Here is an 18,371-nt window from a genome sequence, read left to right on the forward strand (position 1 = left end):
AGAAAGCCTCGAGAGAGAGGGAGTAGGCGTCCCAGAATACTGACAAGGGTAAGTTTGAGGAGTTTGTATTTACTGTTTCAGGAAATTTGCAACTTTTGAAAGTAACTTGTATCTGAATGACATTTTTTTTCCTGGCGTCATTTTTTCCGGCCGCTGGGCTCATGAATAAATCCTGAGAAAATGATTTGAGACTGGAGACGAAGTTGGGCAGGAAAAAGACGACACAGGATGAATTACCAGGCCCCCACCTATTTCCCAGCCCCTTGTTGCCACGGCAAATGTCACCGAGCGACCATGGGATCAGTTCATGGCCCAGCAGGGAGACGCAATGTACCGTTATGTGTGACATGATATTCAACAATTCCCATCCGTAGCAACTACATAAGAATGCTGCTCAGCCTACCGTTCAACAAAAATGTATGAAATCGCATTAATAAAAACAAGATTTCGAAGTCTTTGTCGAACAGAGGTTCTTTAACAAAAACATACCTTGATCAAAGGCTTCTCCACTTGCTGTAGATTTTGCAAGGGTGATGTTTTTGCAGTTAAGAGGTGGTGCATCCTTAAAAGAGTAGATTAATTCTGCCACATTGTTTCCCGAGCTGCTGGTCTTCAAATCCACAGATTATTACCTACAGTAACTCAAGCGTGAGAGAAAGAAAACGATTATGAAAAAGGCATCGTTAAGACAGAGTTCGGTATTGCCTAAATTCAGATAAACACAAGTTGGCCAGACTTCAATGTCTGAAGCGCTGTGCAAGATGTTACATGTGTATTTATATACAAGACATATACTGACGAACAGCAATAAACGGTTTAAACATTTTGCGTAATTAAATGCATATTTGCAATTAAATGAATATTAAACATATTTAATATTTAATTTGCAATTAAATGCAAATTTAATTGCTTCTGATAAATTTGGAATAAACTGGAATAAACCTTTCTATTAATTACAAATGAAAATGGAAAAATCTTGAATGACTTTTTCTGTATGCCCTTATTCTTACTTTTTATGGAGATTTGTGACACTGGTTTGTCTGTACCAACTGGAATTAAATCCTCTGTGTTTCAGTTTCAATGTCACTTATATTGTGTGATGGTACACATCTCCTTTATAGAGGAAATGCTGTATGAGAGGTTTATTTAACAACAGAACCTGGAGAATATTATTACAATTTTCAAAACAGTAGAGACTGACTCCTCCTAAATCAATCTAGTCACATTTCACTGGTTTCACAGTGTGCAAAATTCTAAACCAAATATACAATTTTCTTTGCGCTGTTCCATCAGTCTGATGGAAATGATGTATGTGAGTGTCCTGTTTTTAAGAACTGATAATGGTATCTTTTGGAATGCGCTAGCAGTCAGTGCTCACTGCTTTAATTTGTTTTGCAGCTTGTTGATGCTTTTTAAAAATAAATCGCTAATGGATAAAAGACCAATGCAAACCGCCAGGGAAATCAAAATCCCGCTGAGACAGAGACACGAAGTTTGTAAAAGTCTTAATAAGCTGAGGTCCCCAGAGTGTCTTCCTTTCGGAGAGCAGGCTGGGCTGTTCAGTGCACGATCACGGTATGAGTATGAGTCCTTAACTTGAGCACAGTCGCCTCTCTGGTCTGCTGATTCCCCTTGAACCTTGCAGTGTTATTAGTGAGAGCTGTTCCAGTCCCACACTCCAACCTGTACAGTATGGACTCCAGGAAACCAGTACTCCAATGAACACCTTCATTAATGTAGCTGAACTACGAAAGAGACCTTGGACAGTATAGCTGTGTAGTGTGACGGGGAAAGGTATACATTTAATATACAGTGATAAGATTGGGATGAATATTCTTTAACAAAATACCAATAAACATTGCAAAAGAGTGACAAAATTAACATTGTCTTCCCCTGTTAGTGCTGGCATGATCACTGCTGAGATTCTAAAAACAGCTCCCCTACTTTCTCTTGGCAAGCACAGCCTTGAAATGAAGCAGGGAGTGGATGTTATTGTGCCATGTTGCCTAAGCAGGTCACTTAATTGCTAATTTACTAATCAGATAGACCCGGGGCCGTTACATGTGTTCCTTCATTCTAGGTATTTTCCTTCTGTTCTCTCAATTTTGGCTGTGTCCGCACTAATTAAAGCAAAGCATAACACATTTGCAAAGTGTAGCATCTGGTTCCGTAGACTGGCAGTCACACATCCACAGAACTCACTCCAGCAACTGTAAAGGCCTGTTTGCCTTCTGCCGCTGAAAATCTGAGAAAAAAACAAAGGTTGCTTGCCCTCATTTGCAATAAATGTGAATTCTGAAACCAGGGTATAATGCAAACAGGATCGCTGTTGTACATACCTGTGTATATCGCTCATCAGGAGAGCAGAGGGAGGAGGAGAGCTGAAAAGGTGGATTCTGCTGCTTGCATTATAATGTCAGGCTAATATCACTTCTCTCTTTGACAGCCTCATTAGGTTGGCTTCCAATAAGAACTTAAAGCAGATCTTAAGGTTGTTTTTTAAAAGTAATTGCTCAGTTAATTATGTGTCTCCCCTTTCAAACAGGCTGCCCAAAAATGTTTAAAAAAAGCTTCGTAAAGTGATTGTTTTGGCTACTTTATCTATGCATCTGTGGCCTCTTTCTCCCTTCATTTCATTTCTGATTCAGTGGGTTTTATTCCTGTGTCCTAAAGAAGACATTTGACTAGGTTTTCAAGAATTAGTTGGAACACATGGTTAGCTTCATGACTAATGGACTGATGGATTCCTTTTCTACACTTGCTTGAACCTTCTTTGATCAGAGAGACTCCTATGCTCAAAAGAATGTCCTAAATGGGCAGGGTAACACTCCTGAGTATCTTAACTTTCGAACAGAGAAGATTGGGAGGGGACCTGATTCCAGTTTTCAAAATTCTTAACATCACTGACAAAGTCGACCTCCCGACCTTCTTCAGAAACAACAAACCAGGAGACTCAAGGGAAGCGCATTTAAAACTGAGAACGGGAGGTGCTTTTTTACACAGTGGGGTTGAGGGAGTTTGGAACAAGCTGCCCAGACATTTCGTTGAAACCAGTACCCTGGCTTCTTTCAAGAATTCTCTGGCTGAGATCCTCGGATCAATTAAAACAGTGTAAAAATGAACCAAGTTAGGTAACCCGACTCACCTCCCCTCAGATCTTTTTTAATGTTGGTAAAGGGAGTGAGGTGTATCCGGCAACTGGGACACGTAGTCATGGTTACTGCCATGCAGACATGTCCAACGTTACCAATTTTATTTGAACGACACACAAAGCTGATTTGCTTGCAACATTCTGATGATTCAGCACTGCAGTGTTCAATAACTGTGTAGTGAGCACTCCCCATCACAAAACTAGACATTTGAAAGCATACCTAAAAAACTAAGCATGCTTGACTTTGTAGTACAACCACTACTGAAAAAAAAATCTTCAAGATTTCTTTTTTGCTCTCCCTGGAATCAGGAGGTTACCGCAGGGATGGTGGTGGTAGGAGAAAAAAAAAATTACATTGGAGAAAATCTTATGCCTCATTTTCTGTACAATATTGTGATCTTTTAATTATTAATTGTTTAAAACATATTTATGTGTACGTTGCAAGAAACAATGCAGACATGGAAAGGGTTTTTATTTCACATTGAAACATAGACCTTTGAGGAAATGCATTTAAAACTGAGAACAGGAGGCACTTGTTGAAGAGTTGTAGGAGAATGGAACAAGATACCCAGCCTCATTGATGAAGCTGATACCCTGACTTTTGAATACAATCTTTGCATCAATTACTTAATGACAACAAAATAAGATAGAGGGACCGCCTTGTTAGTGAACCTTTTTATGTTCTTCTTATGTTACTGCTTTTAATTCACTGTTCCCCTTTCACATGTCTTTAGGTTGATAAAACTGTAAAAATCTGTTGTTTGTCATGTAAATGCTAATCAACTTACCTGTAAAGCGCTTTGAGTGGAGCATCCAGAAAAGCGTTATATAAGTGTAAGGAAATATTATTATTATTTATTCCCTTTAGAAACAACTCATGCTCATTATTTGCAACTGTTTGAACAAAGGAGTTTATTTTGTGCACAAAGCTATTCTCAGAAATTAGTCATGTAAGACACATTCACACGTGATCTGTTTCACTTATCTGTGCATTTGAAATACATCATCTTTCCAATTAAAATGCCTTTTAAAATACAGATTAAGGGACAAGCGGGTTGGTGCTGTAAACTAAGCAGTTTATATTTATATTTTTACAGTACAAAATAAAAGTTGGCCAATTTGGCCCAAACTTGAAAAAGCTTATAAAACAGATTGCATGTGCCTGAGATTCTGTGGTCTGTCAGGCTGCATTTAAGTTCTAAATCCATTGTGATGTTATTCAGCTGGCACCCTGCGAAGAAATGAGCCTTTATGTTTAAAGATGATCACTAGAACATCTCCCTGCCTTCTTTCGAGACTGGGATGGATGAGGTTCTTGGATCAATTAGTGTCTAAATACTAAGCAGGCCAGATGGGCTGAATGGGCTCCTCTCATTTGTAACCTTTATTCCTATATTCCTATAATCACATATAAGCTTCCTAGAAAATCTGCATATCCACATCCAGAACAATCTCGGCTCTCATGTCAGGAGGAGGACAGACACATTCATCACCAATAATACCACAGACTCAAAGGCAAACCGCAAGCAGCCATAGTGAACCAAAGGGAGTTTGATGGGCCAAATTGGCTCCTCTCGGTTGTAACAACCCTTGTGCTCTTAAAGATCACCATATAGCCCTGGTGTTTGACCAATTATCTACCACCACTGTGGGACCTCCCATTAGTAGCGTACAGTAGATGTGGCATAGACTGGATTTGAACCAGAAACCTCCAGGTGATTGGCCTTACTCTGCAATCTGAGTACGCACCTTTAGAACAACTAAGAAATATGATCATTGTTTCATTCAAACTCTGAGCTTTGTTAGGACGCCACATCAATAAACACCACTCACGTACTCTAACGGCATGGCCTATTGCAATGTAAGCTGGACAGCTTTCCAATTATTACCGTTATTCTGACTCTTAGTCAGCTGGGAAACAGGAACACTTCACAAATCTCTTATAAGTGATTGAACTTTGATTCGTCTTCTTTGTTCCAGTGCATTGCATGTAGCTGTGGAAGATACTGTACTGAAATACAGTAAATATGCTCCTAATCTAAGGAATGTTAATGCTAATCTCCACATTTCGGGAATTTCTTATTAATGATTTATTATGAGGCAGATGGACAGGTACTGTAGATTGACAATGGTTTGATTTATTAAAGCAGTTGTTTTTGTATTAATATCAGAGAGACCGGGACACTCTTTGTAACTCAGAGCAGACCCATCAGGTTACTTCTGAAAGATGGTGGCCGTCTGGAACAGCAGAATGAAGTGGTAGCGGTAGAGCAGCTGGACAGTCACAGCACTGCAGAAACTAGAACCGCATCCAACTCACCAGGGACTCGAAACTCTGGTCCGACCCCGAGCTGGCCGTGTTCTGTTTCTTCGAGTGTACTCTGGGTTTTAATTAAAACCGAACCTTAACCTAAGTCCCTTTTAATTTGAGCAGTTTTGCTTGATATGCATATGACGACGGAGAAGCTACTGTAATTGTAAAGAAGGAAGGGTGAGCAGCGATAGCTACAGATTATGGGGAGATACAGGGAGTTTTCGTGCTGTCATGTACATTAACCACACATTACAGTAACAATAAACATTTTATCTGTGCCTTTAATTTGATAGCTGTAAAAGCAACATAAAGAAGCTGTTTGTCATTTATGGATTACACAACTGGCCGCGTTCTGTAAAATCGGACGGTCAAATTAAGCAATTGGATTTTGTACACAGGGATAAATCTACTATACTCTGTTATTATTAGTTTCTGCTGGAATATAAGTCTTCCACCGGCAATTTGTAGGAAGAAAACACTCCACATACAGTATGTGGACCACCTTAGTTTGGAAGAACAAGCTTTTTTTTTTTTTCGTAAAAAGGGGTTACACCGCCACCATGTGGAAATATGGAATATCTGTAATGCAGCAGGGGATCGGAGATACTTGGGGTTCTGTGTAGTCGAAGACGTTAATAAAAGTAGCAGTTCTTATTACTTCTCTGTGACGATCGTGATTATGTCAGAAGAAACAAACTGGGGAAAATAAAGGGGAAATGTGTGGTGACTTTAAGACTTACATGGGGTTGGGTACGCTACCATCAAACATCGTGTTGTTTGGTCTCTACCGTTCGGCGTTTGCTTAGGTGCTGAGCCTGTCAGTACGCCTGGCAAACATCACTTAAGAGCAAGAGACGGGTGTGGTTCGGTAATTTTTTCTTCCACAGTTTCTCAAAAAAGGGATATTATTTATACTGCACAATGCAAATGAAGCTCTTAATTAGCGGCGACCCCCTTACCAAGCGAGTGTCCTCTTGGTCGAGGACCATTAAGTACCACTTTTCATCAATTTCAGTGGAATTCCCCATTTCCACATGACCTGCACTGCCTAAATAAATATTAAGACATAATAAGAATAACGTATTGCCATTGCTTCGTTTTTAAACTCTCCAAGTTTTTTTAAGGAGTGAGTTTGTTAAAAAATATGTAATTGAGTAATGCAGTGCCTGAGATTTTAAATCCAACGGTGTTAATCGCAACCTGCTGAACACTGTTGTCGTTGGTTGGTATTCATTTATAAACTAAGAGCATTAACGAGGAATTCTTCAAGGTAGAGTAGCACAGTAACAGCTCTCAAAGCAGCTTTAAAGAAAACTGAGAATCCCTGCCAGGCTGGCATCATTTTAAGGACGAATCCCATTCGTTTTAATTATTTAAAAAACGGAAACAGAAACTCAGTCCATACGGGAACATACAGGGTAAGTGCCTTTATTCTGTATGTCCCCCACAACGCACATACAAGCCCACACATTTCTGAAGTGCAACTATGAAACCGCAAATAACCCACCCGAGATCTCATGCGCAGCTTTGCAGAGTCCTGAATAATTCAGCGCCCAGCAAGGAGCGCGAACTGGAAAATGCAGGTGGGGGGTAACAGATTCCTGGCCAGCATGTTGTACAGCAGTCGTAAAGAACATGCAGTGGCGTCAGGCCAGCGTTAAAGGACTTGATCTGGTCATCATCTCTTCGTTTCCTCTCATTCCTACTCTTACCTGTTCCTCTAGCTGCAGGGCACGTTCTGAGCAAGACAAGTCCTTTTCTGTTGGTTCTGCTTCGCTTTTCCATCTTGGTAACTACGTTTAGCCTTCAATAACACCATTCCTATCAATGACGTTCAACAAAACGTTCATTGCTTTCCAATACCAAGGAGGGTTCGCACGAAATAAGTAGTTCAGGTGGGTAGCACCGTCAGCATGCGTAGTCCGCAAAGGAACAAGTAATGGGTTTATTCCACGCTGAAAAGAGAAGTGAGAAAACACAAAGTTTCGGCTGTGAAGCCTTCTTCAGGTGTTCAATTCAATTATTTTCTAGCCTCTTCATCCAATACAGGGTCACAGGGGAACAAGAACCTATCCCAACATGCCATGGGCACAACACACCTGAAGAAGGCTTCACAGCTGAAACGTATTTTCTCTCTTCTCTTTTCAGCAGGGAATAAACCTATTAGTTGTTCCTTTGCAAAATAAATATGTTCTAACTGTACATAGCAGTGCTTTAGCCTTGGCAGAGTAGGAGAAGCTGCTTGACTGCACAGCTTGGATAACAGGACCCTTCACACCTCTGTCCAAGGCGACAGCCAGGACGACACAGTAGCAGGAAGACTTCTACATATCTGTTTCTTGCCCAGAAAATAACAAAATCACATTTTTTTTTTACCATTTTCCAGGTCATAAAACCAATCAAAACGAAACAGTAAATTTTTCACTGTTGAACGAATGTTCCTTGTCTGTCTTAATCTGAGAGACAGACAGTTAGACAATAGGTCAGGTTGGAACATTTCAGAAAAGTACATCTGGTGACAGTGTACAGTGTCTACTGCTAAATAAGAACAGAAGAAAGTATTCTTTCACTTTTCTTTCAGTGCCCTTTCCTACACCTCACAGAGACTCTACAGTGTAACCTGTTCCAAACAGGAAGCAATAATCAGAAATTCATTCTAGAGTTTTGGAGTTCAAAAGCCTTTATTTGTATTTGTAAAGTGTTTTCTTGCACTGCAGACAGATGAGTGGGCAGCAGTTCACAAATGCAATGACAAAGGGGAATATGACTGCAAATTATTAATTCAGTTTTGGAAATAAACCAGTGCTCAACCTTACGGGCAGTCAAATACTGCAATGTTTCATATTTTACACATCTAGCAAAGAATATGTATACGAGACTTAATAAGGTGAAAATCCTGGGTGTACTGCATTTTTATTGAATGTAATTCTGTTACATACAAAGGTTTACAAGTATGTAAAAATCAACATTGGTAACAGATTTTTATAATTTGTTTCAATACATTAAGGAGCATCTACTATGCAAAGAGAGGCCTACCCTGATTCTGCAGAGCCACAGTCCAGCGGATCTTAAGATCATGCCTGAATTAGCAGTGTGTACACTTGGACCGGATGAATGCTGATTAATTTAGCCAGGTTATCATTACCATGGCCTGCCATGATGGTAGCAAGCTTTAAGGCTACAGTGTGTTGGTCGTCATTTCAATTTCAATTTCAATCTTAATTTCAAATTGAAAAAAGAAATCACCTGCTTCAGTGGAAAATGTTCCATTGTTTTATAAATGGATGATTTAAGAATGACTGTTGTACAAGAATTGCACAGAAGAGGGCTCTGCTGCAGCGATTGTTCATTACGGTTTGAGGGCAGCCCATTGAAATTTGCTAATAATTAAAAAATAAATATCAGTGTCGTATCCTTTCAACATAATCACCTAAATATACACAAAAAAACACAACTGTGGAATATAACCGTGTTTGTGACCTGGAAAAAATACCCCAAGTGTGTCTTAACATTGGTTAGTTGTTTTTCAGCTGAAGTCAAACTAGGAACACCTGTATGTTTTATACAAGTATGTGTCATAGAAAATAGAAATGTCTTATCAACACTGGAGTGAAAAAAACATAGAAGATACTTGCCACTGGGTGAAGTGAAAAATGCATGAAAACGTGAAGGAATGTTATACTAAAAGTATACACTGCTCTAGTTAGACCTCACACATGATAATGTGTACAATTTTAATCTGCATAATACGGAAAAAAACAAAACATTTCCTGGTCTGAAAATCAGTTTAGAGAAGGGAAACCAGCTACTGCACACAGCTGAACAGAATGTACTACACTGACAGAGTTCTTAATCTTTTTAGTCTTAAACTAAAGACTATGCGTGGTGCTGATTTAATAATAATAATAATAATAATAATAATAATAATAATAATAATAATAATTGCTTACACTTATAAAGCGCTTTTCTGGACACTCCACTCAAAGCGCTTTACAGGTAATGGGGATCCCCTCCACCACCACCAGTGTGCAGCCCCACCTGGATGATGCGACGGCAGCCATAGTGCGCCAGAACGCTCCCCACACATCAGCACTCAGTGGGGAGGAGAGCAGAGTAATGTAGCCAATTCATAGATGGGGATTATTAGGAGGCCATGATTGGGAAATTTGTCCAGGACGCCGGGGTTACACCCCTACTCTTTTCGAGAAACGCCCTGGGATTTTTAATGACCACAGAGAGTCAGGACCACGGTTTTACGTCTCATCCGAAGGACAGCGCCTGTTTACAGTATAGTGTCCCCGTCACTATACTGGGGTATTAGGACCCACATGGACTGCAGGGTGAGCGCCTCCTGCTGGCCCCACTAACACCTCTTCCAGAATTTAAGCTTTCAAAATCTTCAAAGACAATGCCAGACAACTCAGTGGACTTCCCCAGAACCAAGGGTGAAAGACTAACCAAAGGATGGAAAGGGTAACTTAGAGGAAGTGCAGTTAAAACAGAGGACACTTCTTTATGCACAAGGTTGGAGGAGGTCTGAAACATATAAGAAGTCATCCTGTCATGTTGTATAATTCCCTTGATAGAACCTGTTAACATGACTTCTTTGAAGAAATGTCTGGACGAGACCCTCACATCACTTGGCTATGAACAATTGAAAAAGCTTCGAGGGGTTGATTGGCCTCCTCTCATTTGTATCTTTTATTGTGTTCATATGGTAGGAAATAAGACCTTGTTTGCGCAGTAGCTTAAGTAATTCGAGCTTTTATTATTAAATAAAGCCTTATTTGACCTATTGTATATACAAACAGCAGAGACTGGTTATGTCTAGTGTTTTAGTCTAAGTATGTCAGAACATGGAGTTAAATTATATTAATCTATTTTCATTTCTGCTTCATTGGCCACAGGAGAACATGAGCCAACAGCTCAGCATGACGTGAGTCAAACTGCTGTACCACAGGGAGTCGTATTCCTTTCCTGTTATTGCACACGAGCAGCAAAACAATATAACAGTGCTCCACAACGGATACTTTAAAATAAGCCGCCACTCCAGGGTGACATGCAAGCAGCATTTGATCAAATCTTGTTGCCCAAACAAAATTCTCCGTTTCCCAGCGTGCTGAGGCCATGACACCTAACGTCATCCAGTTGCTCCTAGTTTATTCAGTGAAAGTGAATATTTGTGGGATAAACATGTACCTAAACGTTTCTCCTGAACGTTCCCTGGATTACACGCCCTTCCTGCTGCAAGCCTGCCTGACCTCACTGCTGCCAGCACTACTGTGATCTCAAGCTGATGGGGAATGCACAGCCTCTGAAACACTATACAGCAAAGGCACAACTGAACTCAGTCCAGTACACATGTCCAGGACAGGCCACATTATTCTAAACTACCTGTGCAGTATTAGTCCCAGAACACTGATGGAGACACACCAGTCTCTTTTAATGCTGCACAAAGGTCTGACTGTCTTCAAAGCCTGCCTTTTGGCAGTGAAATGGGTTCAGTTCAGTTCAGTTTATTTGTCCCATAGTGCAATGAAATGCTTATTTGCATGAATGCCCCGATACAAAGACATTAAAGGAATCAGCAAAAAGCACAGAACAGCAGAAGCAACAACAAGAAGTTAAATAACATACAGCTTAAAAAAGGACAGACCAAAAGTGTGAGAAAATAAAAAACATCAATGTGAGCCAATGGTAGGGGCAGAGTTCAGTAATGTGACAGCTTGCGGAAAGAAACTTTTTCTGAATCTGGAAGTCTGTGCTTTTATGCTCCTACAGTATAACACTTACCAGAGGGAAGGGGGGAGAAAAGTGAGGAACCAGGAGGATTGTCTCCTAGCCTTCCTGAGACAGCGAGTTATGAAAATGTGCACAACAGAGGGGAGCTGGACTCTAACGAGGGGCTGGGCTAACCTGATCAGCCCCTGTAATGCTTTCCGGTCAGACGTCAGGGTAATAGGCAGGGAATAATTATTTGCAATGCAAAGGGAAAACAAAACTCTAGATTGTATTGCAGCACGCGAGAAGAAGGATACAGGTTACTGTTTGGTTGCTACTGTATGACTGTCACGGATGTCGGAAGGGACAAACCGTGGAGAGGCAGGAGAGCGAAAAAGACCCTATGCGAGGCGGCGGAATGGGGAGTTAGCCCGGGCTCAGCAGTATAGAAACCTATGCCCTCAGACCACAGACGTAGCGGCGACCTGGTGCTAGGCGGGTCTCAGGACATCCGAACGTCAATGCCGAGCGAGGCAGAATAAGTGACCCAGAAATATATAGCCCAAGGAAAGAGGGAAACCGGAAGGACAGCAAAGCAGGAAACTAGGGACAGGACAGAGTAGGAGCGCCCTCTGGCTGCAGAGCGCATGACAATGACAGGTAGGTAAGGAGTAACATAAGAAAATAATTGCTACCTTCTTTTAAGGAACGCTTTTTTAATCTTAATGACCATGCAGCAGCAGTATGGCCTAACTGAAAGCATCACAGCCAGTGGTTTCAGTGAAGCTGAGAGCAATGACAGGGGAGCAGTGAACAGGACTCCAGACAATAGACAATTGCGTGGTTGTGGGTTCAAATCCAAGGTGAGAAATATAGGTGGCCTTGGATAAATGCATCTTTCAAACAAATAAATACAAGGGCATGCTAAAAAAAAATGAACATCCTGAATTACTGCAGTCTGTCTGTTTTGGCAACGGAATTAACTTGATATAACCAGGGGTCTGGAAAAAAAACCCCATGGGAAACAGGACGTGTTTGTTATTCTGAGCTAACGCCCAAGACACCTAGCTGAAATGAGCCCACCCTAGGTGTAACAGAACAAAAACAAACAGGACACACCTTATAAGCAGTACATTCAAAAATGAAAAGTCTGCAGCTTTTTTCAAAGGAGATTGTCAACAAAATGTACGCCACATCATTCTAAAACCATAAATAACAAAAACACCATAAGCAAAGCAATGCTTCTGCACTGTTTCCAAAAGCACTTGTTGTTGGCTGAGAGCAGATTCCAGGGTGAGGCGAGAAATCACCCAGCCTGCAGCAGGCCTGGAGCACGACCCAGCATCAGCGCAGCTGGACTCGGCAAGCAGGAATCAGGCATCTGCTCAGTAGAGGAAGGTTATAAATGTGTCTGCTGCCTCTGGAAGTCCTGCTCGGGCCAAATGAAGGTTCGGGAAAGGAAAGCCGCCTTCGCTGTCTCTGTGCGCTTGAACAGTGTAGGCCTTCAGAGTCCGTTTCCCTGTCAGAACGGAAAGGTGGATGATCGCAACCCTGGCCTCCGCAGGGAGGGGCCCCGCCGGCTCCCTGCCAATCACGACATCGTGGCTGGAGGGGTCCGCGTGCCAGTGTGGGTACGCAACGGACAGCTTCTCGAGCCGCTGGACCGCGAAGTAATCGTACGAGAACGCCTTCCCCCCCGCGGCATCACACTTCACCAGGGACAGGTGGTGCACCTCCGAGTTGTTGAGGAGTAGGGCGACATTGAGCGGGGAGGTGTACCACACGGTGATGTGGGTGCCGTGGACGAGGCCGGAGCTGCCCGAGCGCTGCAGGGCGGAGAACGAGTGGTCGTCGCAGTCGCACTCGCTGGCGTTGATCCTCCCGCAGGCCCGGAGGGGCCGGAGGCACGTGCAGGTGTAGAGGCTGAAGTCCGTCACGTAGGCCAGCTTGAACTCGCTCCGCAGGAAGCTGGGCATGGCCATCCAGACCAGGCAGGACAGCGTGGCGGCGAAGATCCCACCCAGGATCTGCATGTCTGGGGCAGCTCAGTCCGGACCCTCCCGGTACCTCTGCAGACTTGCTCTCAAGTCAAACGGGAACCGTTCGCATCGAGCACGTCGATATGAACTCTAGCTGAGGGAACTCGCCACTGCTCGGACACAGCCAGAAGGCACGCTTAAAGACGTCTTCGACACAAACTCAGCCCAAGACAAAGCTTCTGAATCTTCTACCTAACCCCTAAAAACAAAAGGAAAATGTTTTATTTTTTACTTTGCTGGCCCTCATTTATAGAAAAATCTGTTAGGTATTACATGTATTAAGAAACAGCACAAGTTCAACATCAAGCCACCATTACATCTGTTGGTTCTTTCATTCCTTCATGTCAAACAGCTATTATATTGTTTCCTGTGCAATTCTCTCATTCTTTCACTTACTGTCAAGCTCACTACCAATTTAAGAGAAAGCCTCATAAGAAGAAAACTTCAGAATGGGACAGTCTGTTCCAAATTTATCCCTCTGCTTCTCCGATGGGTGTTTGCTTTGAATTGCACATGTGTAGTGTGCAGGGTGTATATACTGTGGATTCCACACTGCCGGCAATCAATCAGAATGATCAGGTGAGCTGATGAGGTGGAAAACGGGATTGGGCCGCACAGACTAGTAAAGTTACAGGGACTAAACTGCGGCCGAGTAAAACAGATTTCAGATGTTCCCTGCAATGATTAGTGTCAACTGCACATGAACGTTGTATTCCTGAAAGGCAATCCCTCCCCTAACCAAGCAAAAAGACTGCAAGTGACCATTAGCAAGCATCAATGCCATCATTCAAATAACCTGTTTTGACTCATTTAGAGGGTGGATCACTGTTCATAACAATCAGGGCACTCCCTTTCAACCAATTGGAACACCAGCATATTTCTGGCTGGGAAGACTGTTCATTGTTCTTTTCAATCTTGTTTCACCCAAAGCAATATACAATAAAAGAACATCCAGCTGCAGTTTTTCAGATTGCAAAATAACATGATTTATTGTACAGAACTGCAGGGCGTATCCAGATTCCTCTTGTATTTACATCAGAGGAAAACAGTGAAGAGGCTTCAGGTTTTCCCAGGCTTTTTTCCCCATTCAGGGAGAAGTCTTTTACAGAAAATATGACAAGATAAGAAAATCATTACCTGACGACATGGTGATAAATTTTTGCTGTTTTGATTCATGTTGGCAAATCACCAAATCTGAAAAATCTGTGTTTACATCAGAAACTTCAAAAACCCCAAAACTGACCTGGAAATACTCCGCCCTAAGAATTACAGTGTTTGAAACTGAATATTGGTCACCTGGCTGTCCCCTTCTGTGTCCAGCTTTAAGAAATTTAGAGAAATGTATTTGAAATGCAGTGTTTAGTCCTTTTGCTTCAAGCTAAACACACCTGAAAAATGAACGGGGATGGTGGAGTTTAGGAACCTACACAGCTGAAAGACAAAAGACTTCATAACCCCAGAGTTAAATAAGATTATATCTTACTTACCGTACTCCCTTAAATTCTCTCCATAAACTTGAGAAAAAGAATATCCTTTTAAATGCAAATGAGCGCTTCACTACGTATTCAGCATTTATATTGTATGTCCATATACCCCTCCTTGAACACAGTGTGTTCACACTCAAAGTGATAACATGCAGACACTTGATTAAATACTACAGTAAATATAGACGTACCTCCAGTGGTCAGAACTAGAGCTTGTGGGTGCAGCTGTATGTGTTTGCAGGAGTGGTGTGCTAGCCTCCTCAATGAGAATATGTGCATGAGATTGAAGGGTTATTTTCCCAAGCTGTGGTCATAGGAGTCAGAGCTCTTCCAGTCACATGAGAGGCAGACTATCAATACTGCTCAGCTTGCTGGAACTTACTGCAAGACTAATCCAAATGCATCATGCAAGAGATTGAGTGTCATAGACATGTCCCCAGAGCTTTTTTTTTTAAAGAAAATATTCTAAAAGATCTTTTAATTGTTTACAGACCACAACTTCCAGGGACTTTTAGTTTAAGTTAAGAGTTAGTTATGTAAGAGTTAAGAGTTTAAGGTTTGAAGAAATGAAATGCAGGTATTTTTAGAGTAGAAACAGAAAGTCCATGAACAATGCCTTTTTTTAAACAAACAAACAAAGCTGAACACGCATTGCTTTTGTTTGCACTCTTTTCTCAAAATGATTCGCAACTGTCTCTGTGTTTGGTGTTTAAATGTCATTCTGAATTTGTATAAGGGAGGAAGGTTGTGCGACATACTGTAGCACTTGTATCACAATTCTCTGCTCTCCTTTCTAGCAGAAAAAGGACTCAGAAAACAACTGTCAAAAGCTCAGACTGGTTAGGACTCATCTCTGAACTCTAAAAGGAAGTGTTTAGAACACATCTTTCTGTTGATTTGGCTGTCTGCTTTTCTGGGATTATGTGCTGGAAAGGAGTCTGACTTACAGCACAAACACTCCCTGTCTTCCAAGACATGTTATGAATTAACTTATGGGTAGGCAGCCAAAAATAGACTTAGACACTGTCTTCAGCAACTCGCAATATCAACCAGGCCAAACAAAACAAAAGGCTAAAGTACAGCTGCTACCAATGTGGATAAAATGGTCGTTCCTACTGAGTGATGTCATGAATGATGAGCTAAAACAGAAAAAATGGAACACTTAGTAATATTTAAGAGTACCTCTTTAGATTCGTGAAAAAAACTTAAACACAGTAACATTTCTTAGAATCTGTGATTCATTTAAGTTTAATTCTCACTTTCTTGAGCTTTAGTGTTGGTCACATTGCACAGTGTTAACCCCTGAAGCCCTGTCTATTTCCCACTCTGGATACTTCGCTCTGGGAAGTAATTTGTCACTCCTCCCTGTGTTTCTCCCAGCTGGGGCTGAACTTTGGCAATGAATAAAGTTGGGCCACTTCTGTATGTGAAGCTCTTTGGGGTGGAAAGTGCTGTATAAATGCAAGAATTTAAGTAATACATAATATCACTGTACTACAGAGAATAAAGGTGCTATTATTTCCTTTGTAGTTCTCTGGAACCACCTATATATATATATTCCATTATACACTGTATATACAACACCCGCGTCTAAAACATTTTTATTTCACTGACATGCTGTATAAGTGAGTTTTAAGACAGTCACTGCCTAATCCTGATTTCTTACTTTATCTAATTTCTCTAATCGGTCAGCCAAGCGACAGCAATACCCCCAGAATAGCTTGTTTAATGGATTGAACCTCAGCTTTAATTGGATTCAGTAAAAGCTGTTTTATTCATTTTAACGGTTTTAATATCACGGCGCTCTGAAACTGCTGAATGCCCCGTGCTGTCCTAACTGCACGCAGACTTCCTACCTTGTCTTCTGGTGACGTTTGTCCTGTGGGTATCTCGAATTTACTTTTTCTTTCATGAAAAAAGCGCACATTCAACGGTGTCAATCCCTCTTGCTTTCCTGATCGTACTCTCATCACACTCCTTCCTGCATTCTATACACACAGACATCCGAGGGACCGCTCAGCAGTAATGGAAATGGATATTTTACAATGCCATTGGTTGTACTGATGTCGTAACCGACGGCGGCTGAAGAGATGCTCCGTGATCATCATCACTTGCTCTTGCGAATGCCGTGGATGCTGTAAGGTGTTTTAGGGACGTGAAATATACATGCTCGTTTTTTTAGCACAGGAAACGGTTTCTTTTAAAACCATAGAGCGACACTACATCAAACTACTCAAAGGTTAGCACACGTGGCAAAACGTCTCATTTGACTGGGTACAGTACATTTACACACTGTCTGCTGATCAACGTACATCAGGCAACGCTAATCACTGCCCGCATGAACAACCTTCTGGTTTTCAAACTAACAAGAGAGAGTTTAAGTAATTCTGTTCAGAACTTACCCGGAATACGTTTTCGGGTTACCGAGAAACATTTGAACAGATCCAATTTTTTACACTTGAGTCACCGCCTCCCACACAAAACACACTCCCAAGTGAGATCCCAAATCTTTAAAATCAGAACTACTAATCCCAGCGCGCTTCAGTGCGCTGCCATGTCTCGCTCTCTATGGCATGATGGGGTTTGTAGTTCTACGCATTAACCCCAAAGACTTGCCACCTGGCAAAATACTGACAAACTTGCGTTTGCATTTATGGCTGTTTAAAAATATATTAAAGCAAATAATCTTGCAGCCTGTTCACACAATCGTACAGCTGAAGCACAACGTGTACACTTTTAGTACAGTGGAACTGCATAACAATTACATTGTGAAAAACCCAAAGGGCAGACAAATGTAATTCTTGATTTATTCAGTTTGATTCTGTTGACAAATGATGATCTTCATTGACTTAGCAGATGGCAGGACTGTACGGTTTTAGTTCAAGCACGTAGTAGATTTGTTGATGAGCAAAAAGTGGGCAAAATTCCCATGTGGCAAGTTGCACCAATGACAAAGAACTGGTTTTCAACATTACTTTAATGGCAGTGCACGGTGAAAAACGTTTTGCATTCCATTTAATGAAAGGCACTTTAAACATTCTTTGTGAGAACCACACATTTTGTTATACTCATTCAGAAGTTAAACTAAAGGCTCTGTTCAGTACAGGTGGGTAGGTTACATCACTAGGAGATAATGATAATGTTGATAATGTTTCTTTATTAGCCCTATACAATTTCTTGCTTTAGGAATTCATCTTTTCGCATACCCCAGCTTTTTCTCCAGGGACACACAGACACACACACAGGGAGAGAAGCTTGGGGTCAGAGCGCAGGGTCTGCCATTGTACGGCGCCCCTGGAGCAGTTAGGGTTAAGGACCTGTTCTCCATATACAGGAATCTCTGCGTCAGGTGCAGAGCAGCCCAGCATAGCCTGCACTACCCAAATTAATTGAGCAGTACGCATTTGAGCAAAGCACTGATTAAAGCAAATCTTTGACCCACTACATAGTGCATAACTGCAGGTTTCCTATTAGTACAGTAAATCTAAGAACTCTCAGGCAAACAATACACCACCATCAAACAGAAGATTTGAAATCTGAAATAGGTGGGTAAGAAGTTGAAGTTTTGATCGGGTCTTGGCCAGCATCAGATAATCTTTGTACCACTTTTAAAAAACAAATGAAGTTGTTTTTTATGGTCCCCAACAGAGATTCAAACCAAA

General features: G+C 41.5%; 1 protein-coding gene across 4 annotated transcripts; it reads right to left on the reverse strand.

Annotated features, from left to right (window-relative positions):
* Positions 1-8,127: 8,127 nt before the first annotated feature.
* LOC107079316 (uncharacterized) lies at positions 8,128-17,201 on the reverse strand. Of its 4 annotated transcripts, none has more exons than XM_015362427.2 (2): positions 17,112-17,201; positions 8,128-13,424 (listed from the first exon to the last, which is right to left on the reverse strand). In XM_015362427.2, the coding sequence occupies exon 2, from the start codon at positions 13,217-13,219 to the stop codon at positions 12,572-12,574; it is 648 nt and encodes a 215-aa protein (XP_015217913.2). In that variant the 5' UTR covers positions 13,220-13,424; positions 17,112-17,201; the 3' UTR covers positions 8,128-12,571. The 4 variants fall into 4 exon arrangements, with proteins under 4 accessions (XP_015217913.2, XP_015217914.2, XP_015217916.2 ...); XM_015362428.2 differs by lacking the exon at positions 17,112-17,201 and adding an exon at positions 16,566-16,878; XM_015362430.2 differs by lacking the exon at positions 17,112-17,201 and adding an exon at positions 14,901-15,021.
* Between the last annotated feature and the right edge of the window lie 1,170 nt (positions 17,202-18,371).

Source organism: Lepisosteus oculatus, chromosome 17, assembly GCF_040954835.1.
Source record: "Lepisosteus oculatus isolate fLepOcu1 chromosome 17, fLepOcu1.hap2, whole genome shotgun sequence".
NCBI lineage: Eukaryota > Metazoa > Chordata > Actinopteri > Semionotiformes > Lepisosteidae > Lepisosteus > Lepisosteus oculatus.

Coding starts and splice junctions, on each gene's coding strand:
- LOC107079316 (XM_015362427.2), bottom strand. CDS start 13,219: ATGCAGATCCTGGGTGGGATCTTCGCCGCCACGCTGTCCTGCCTGGTC.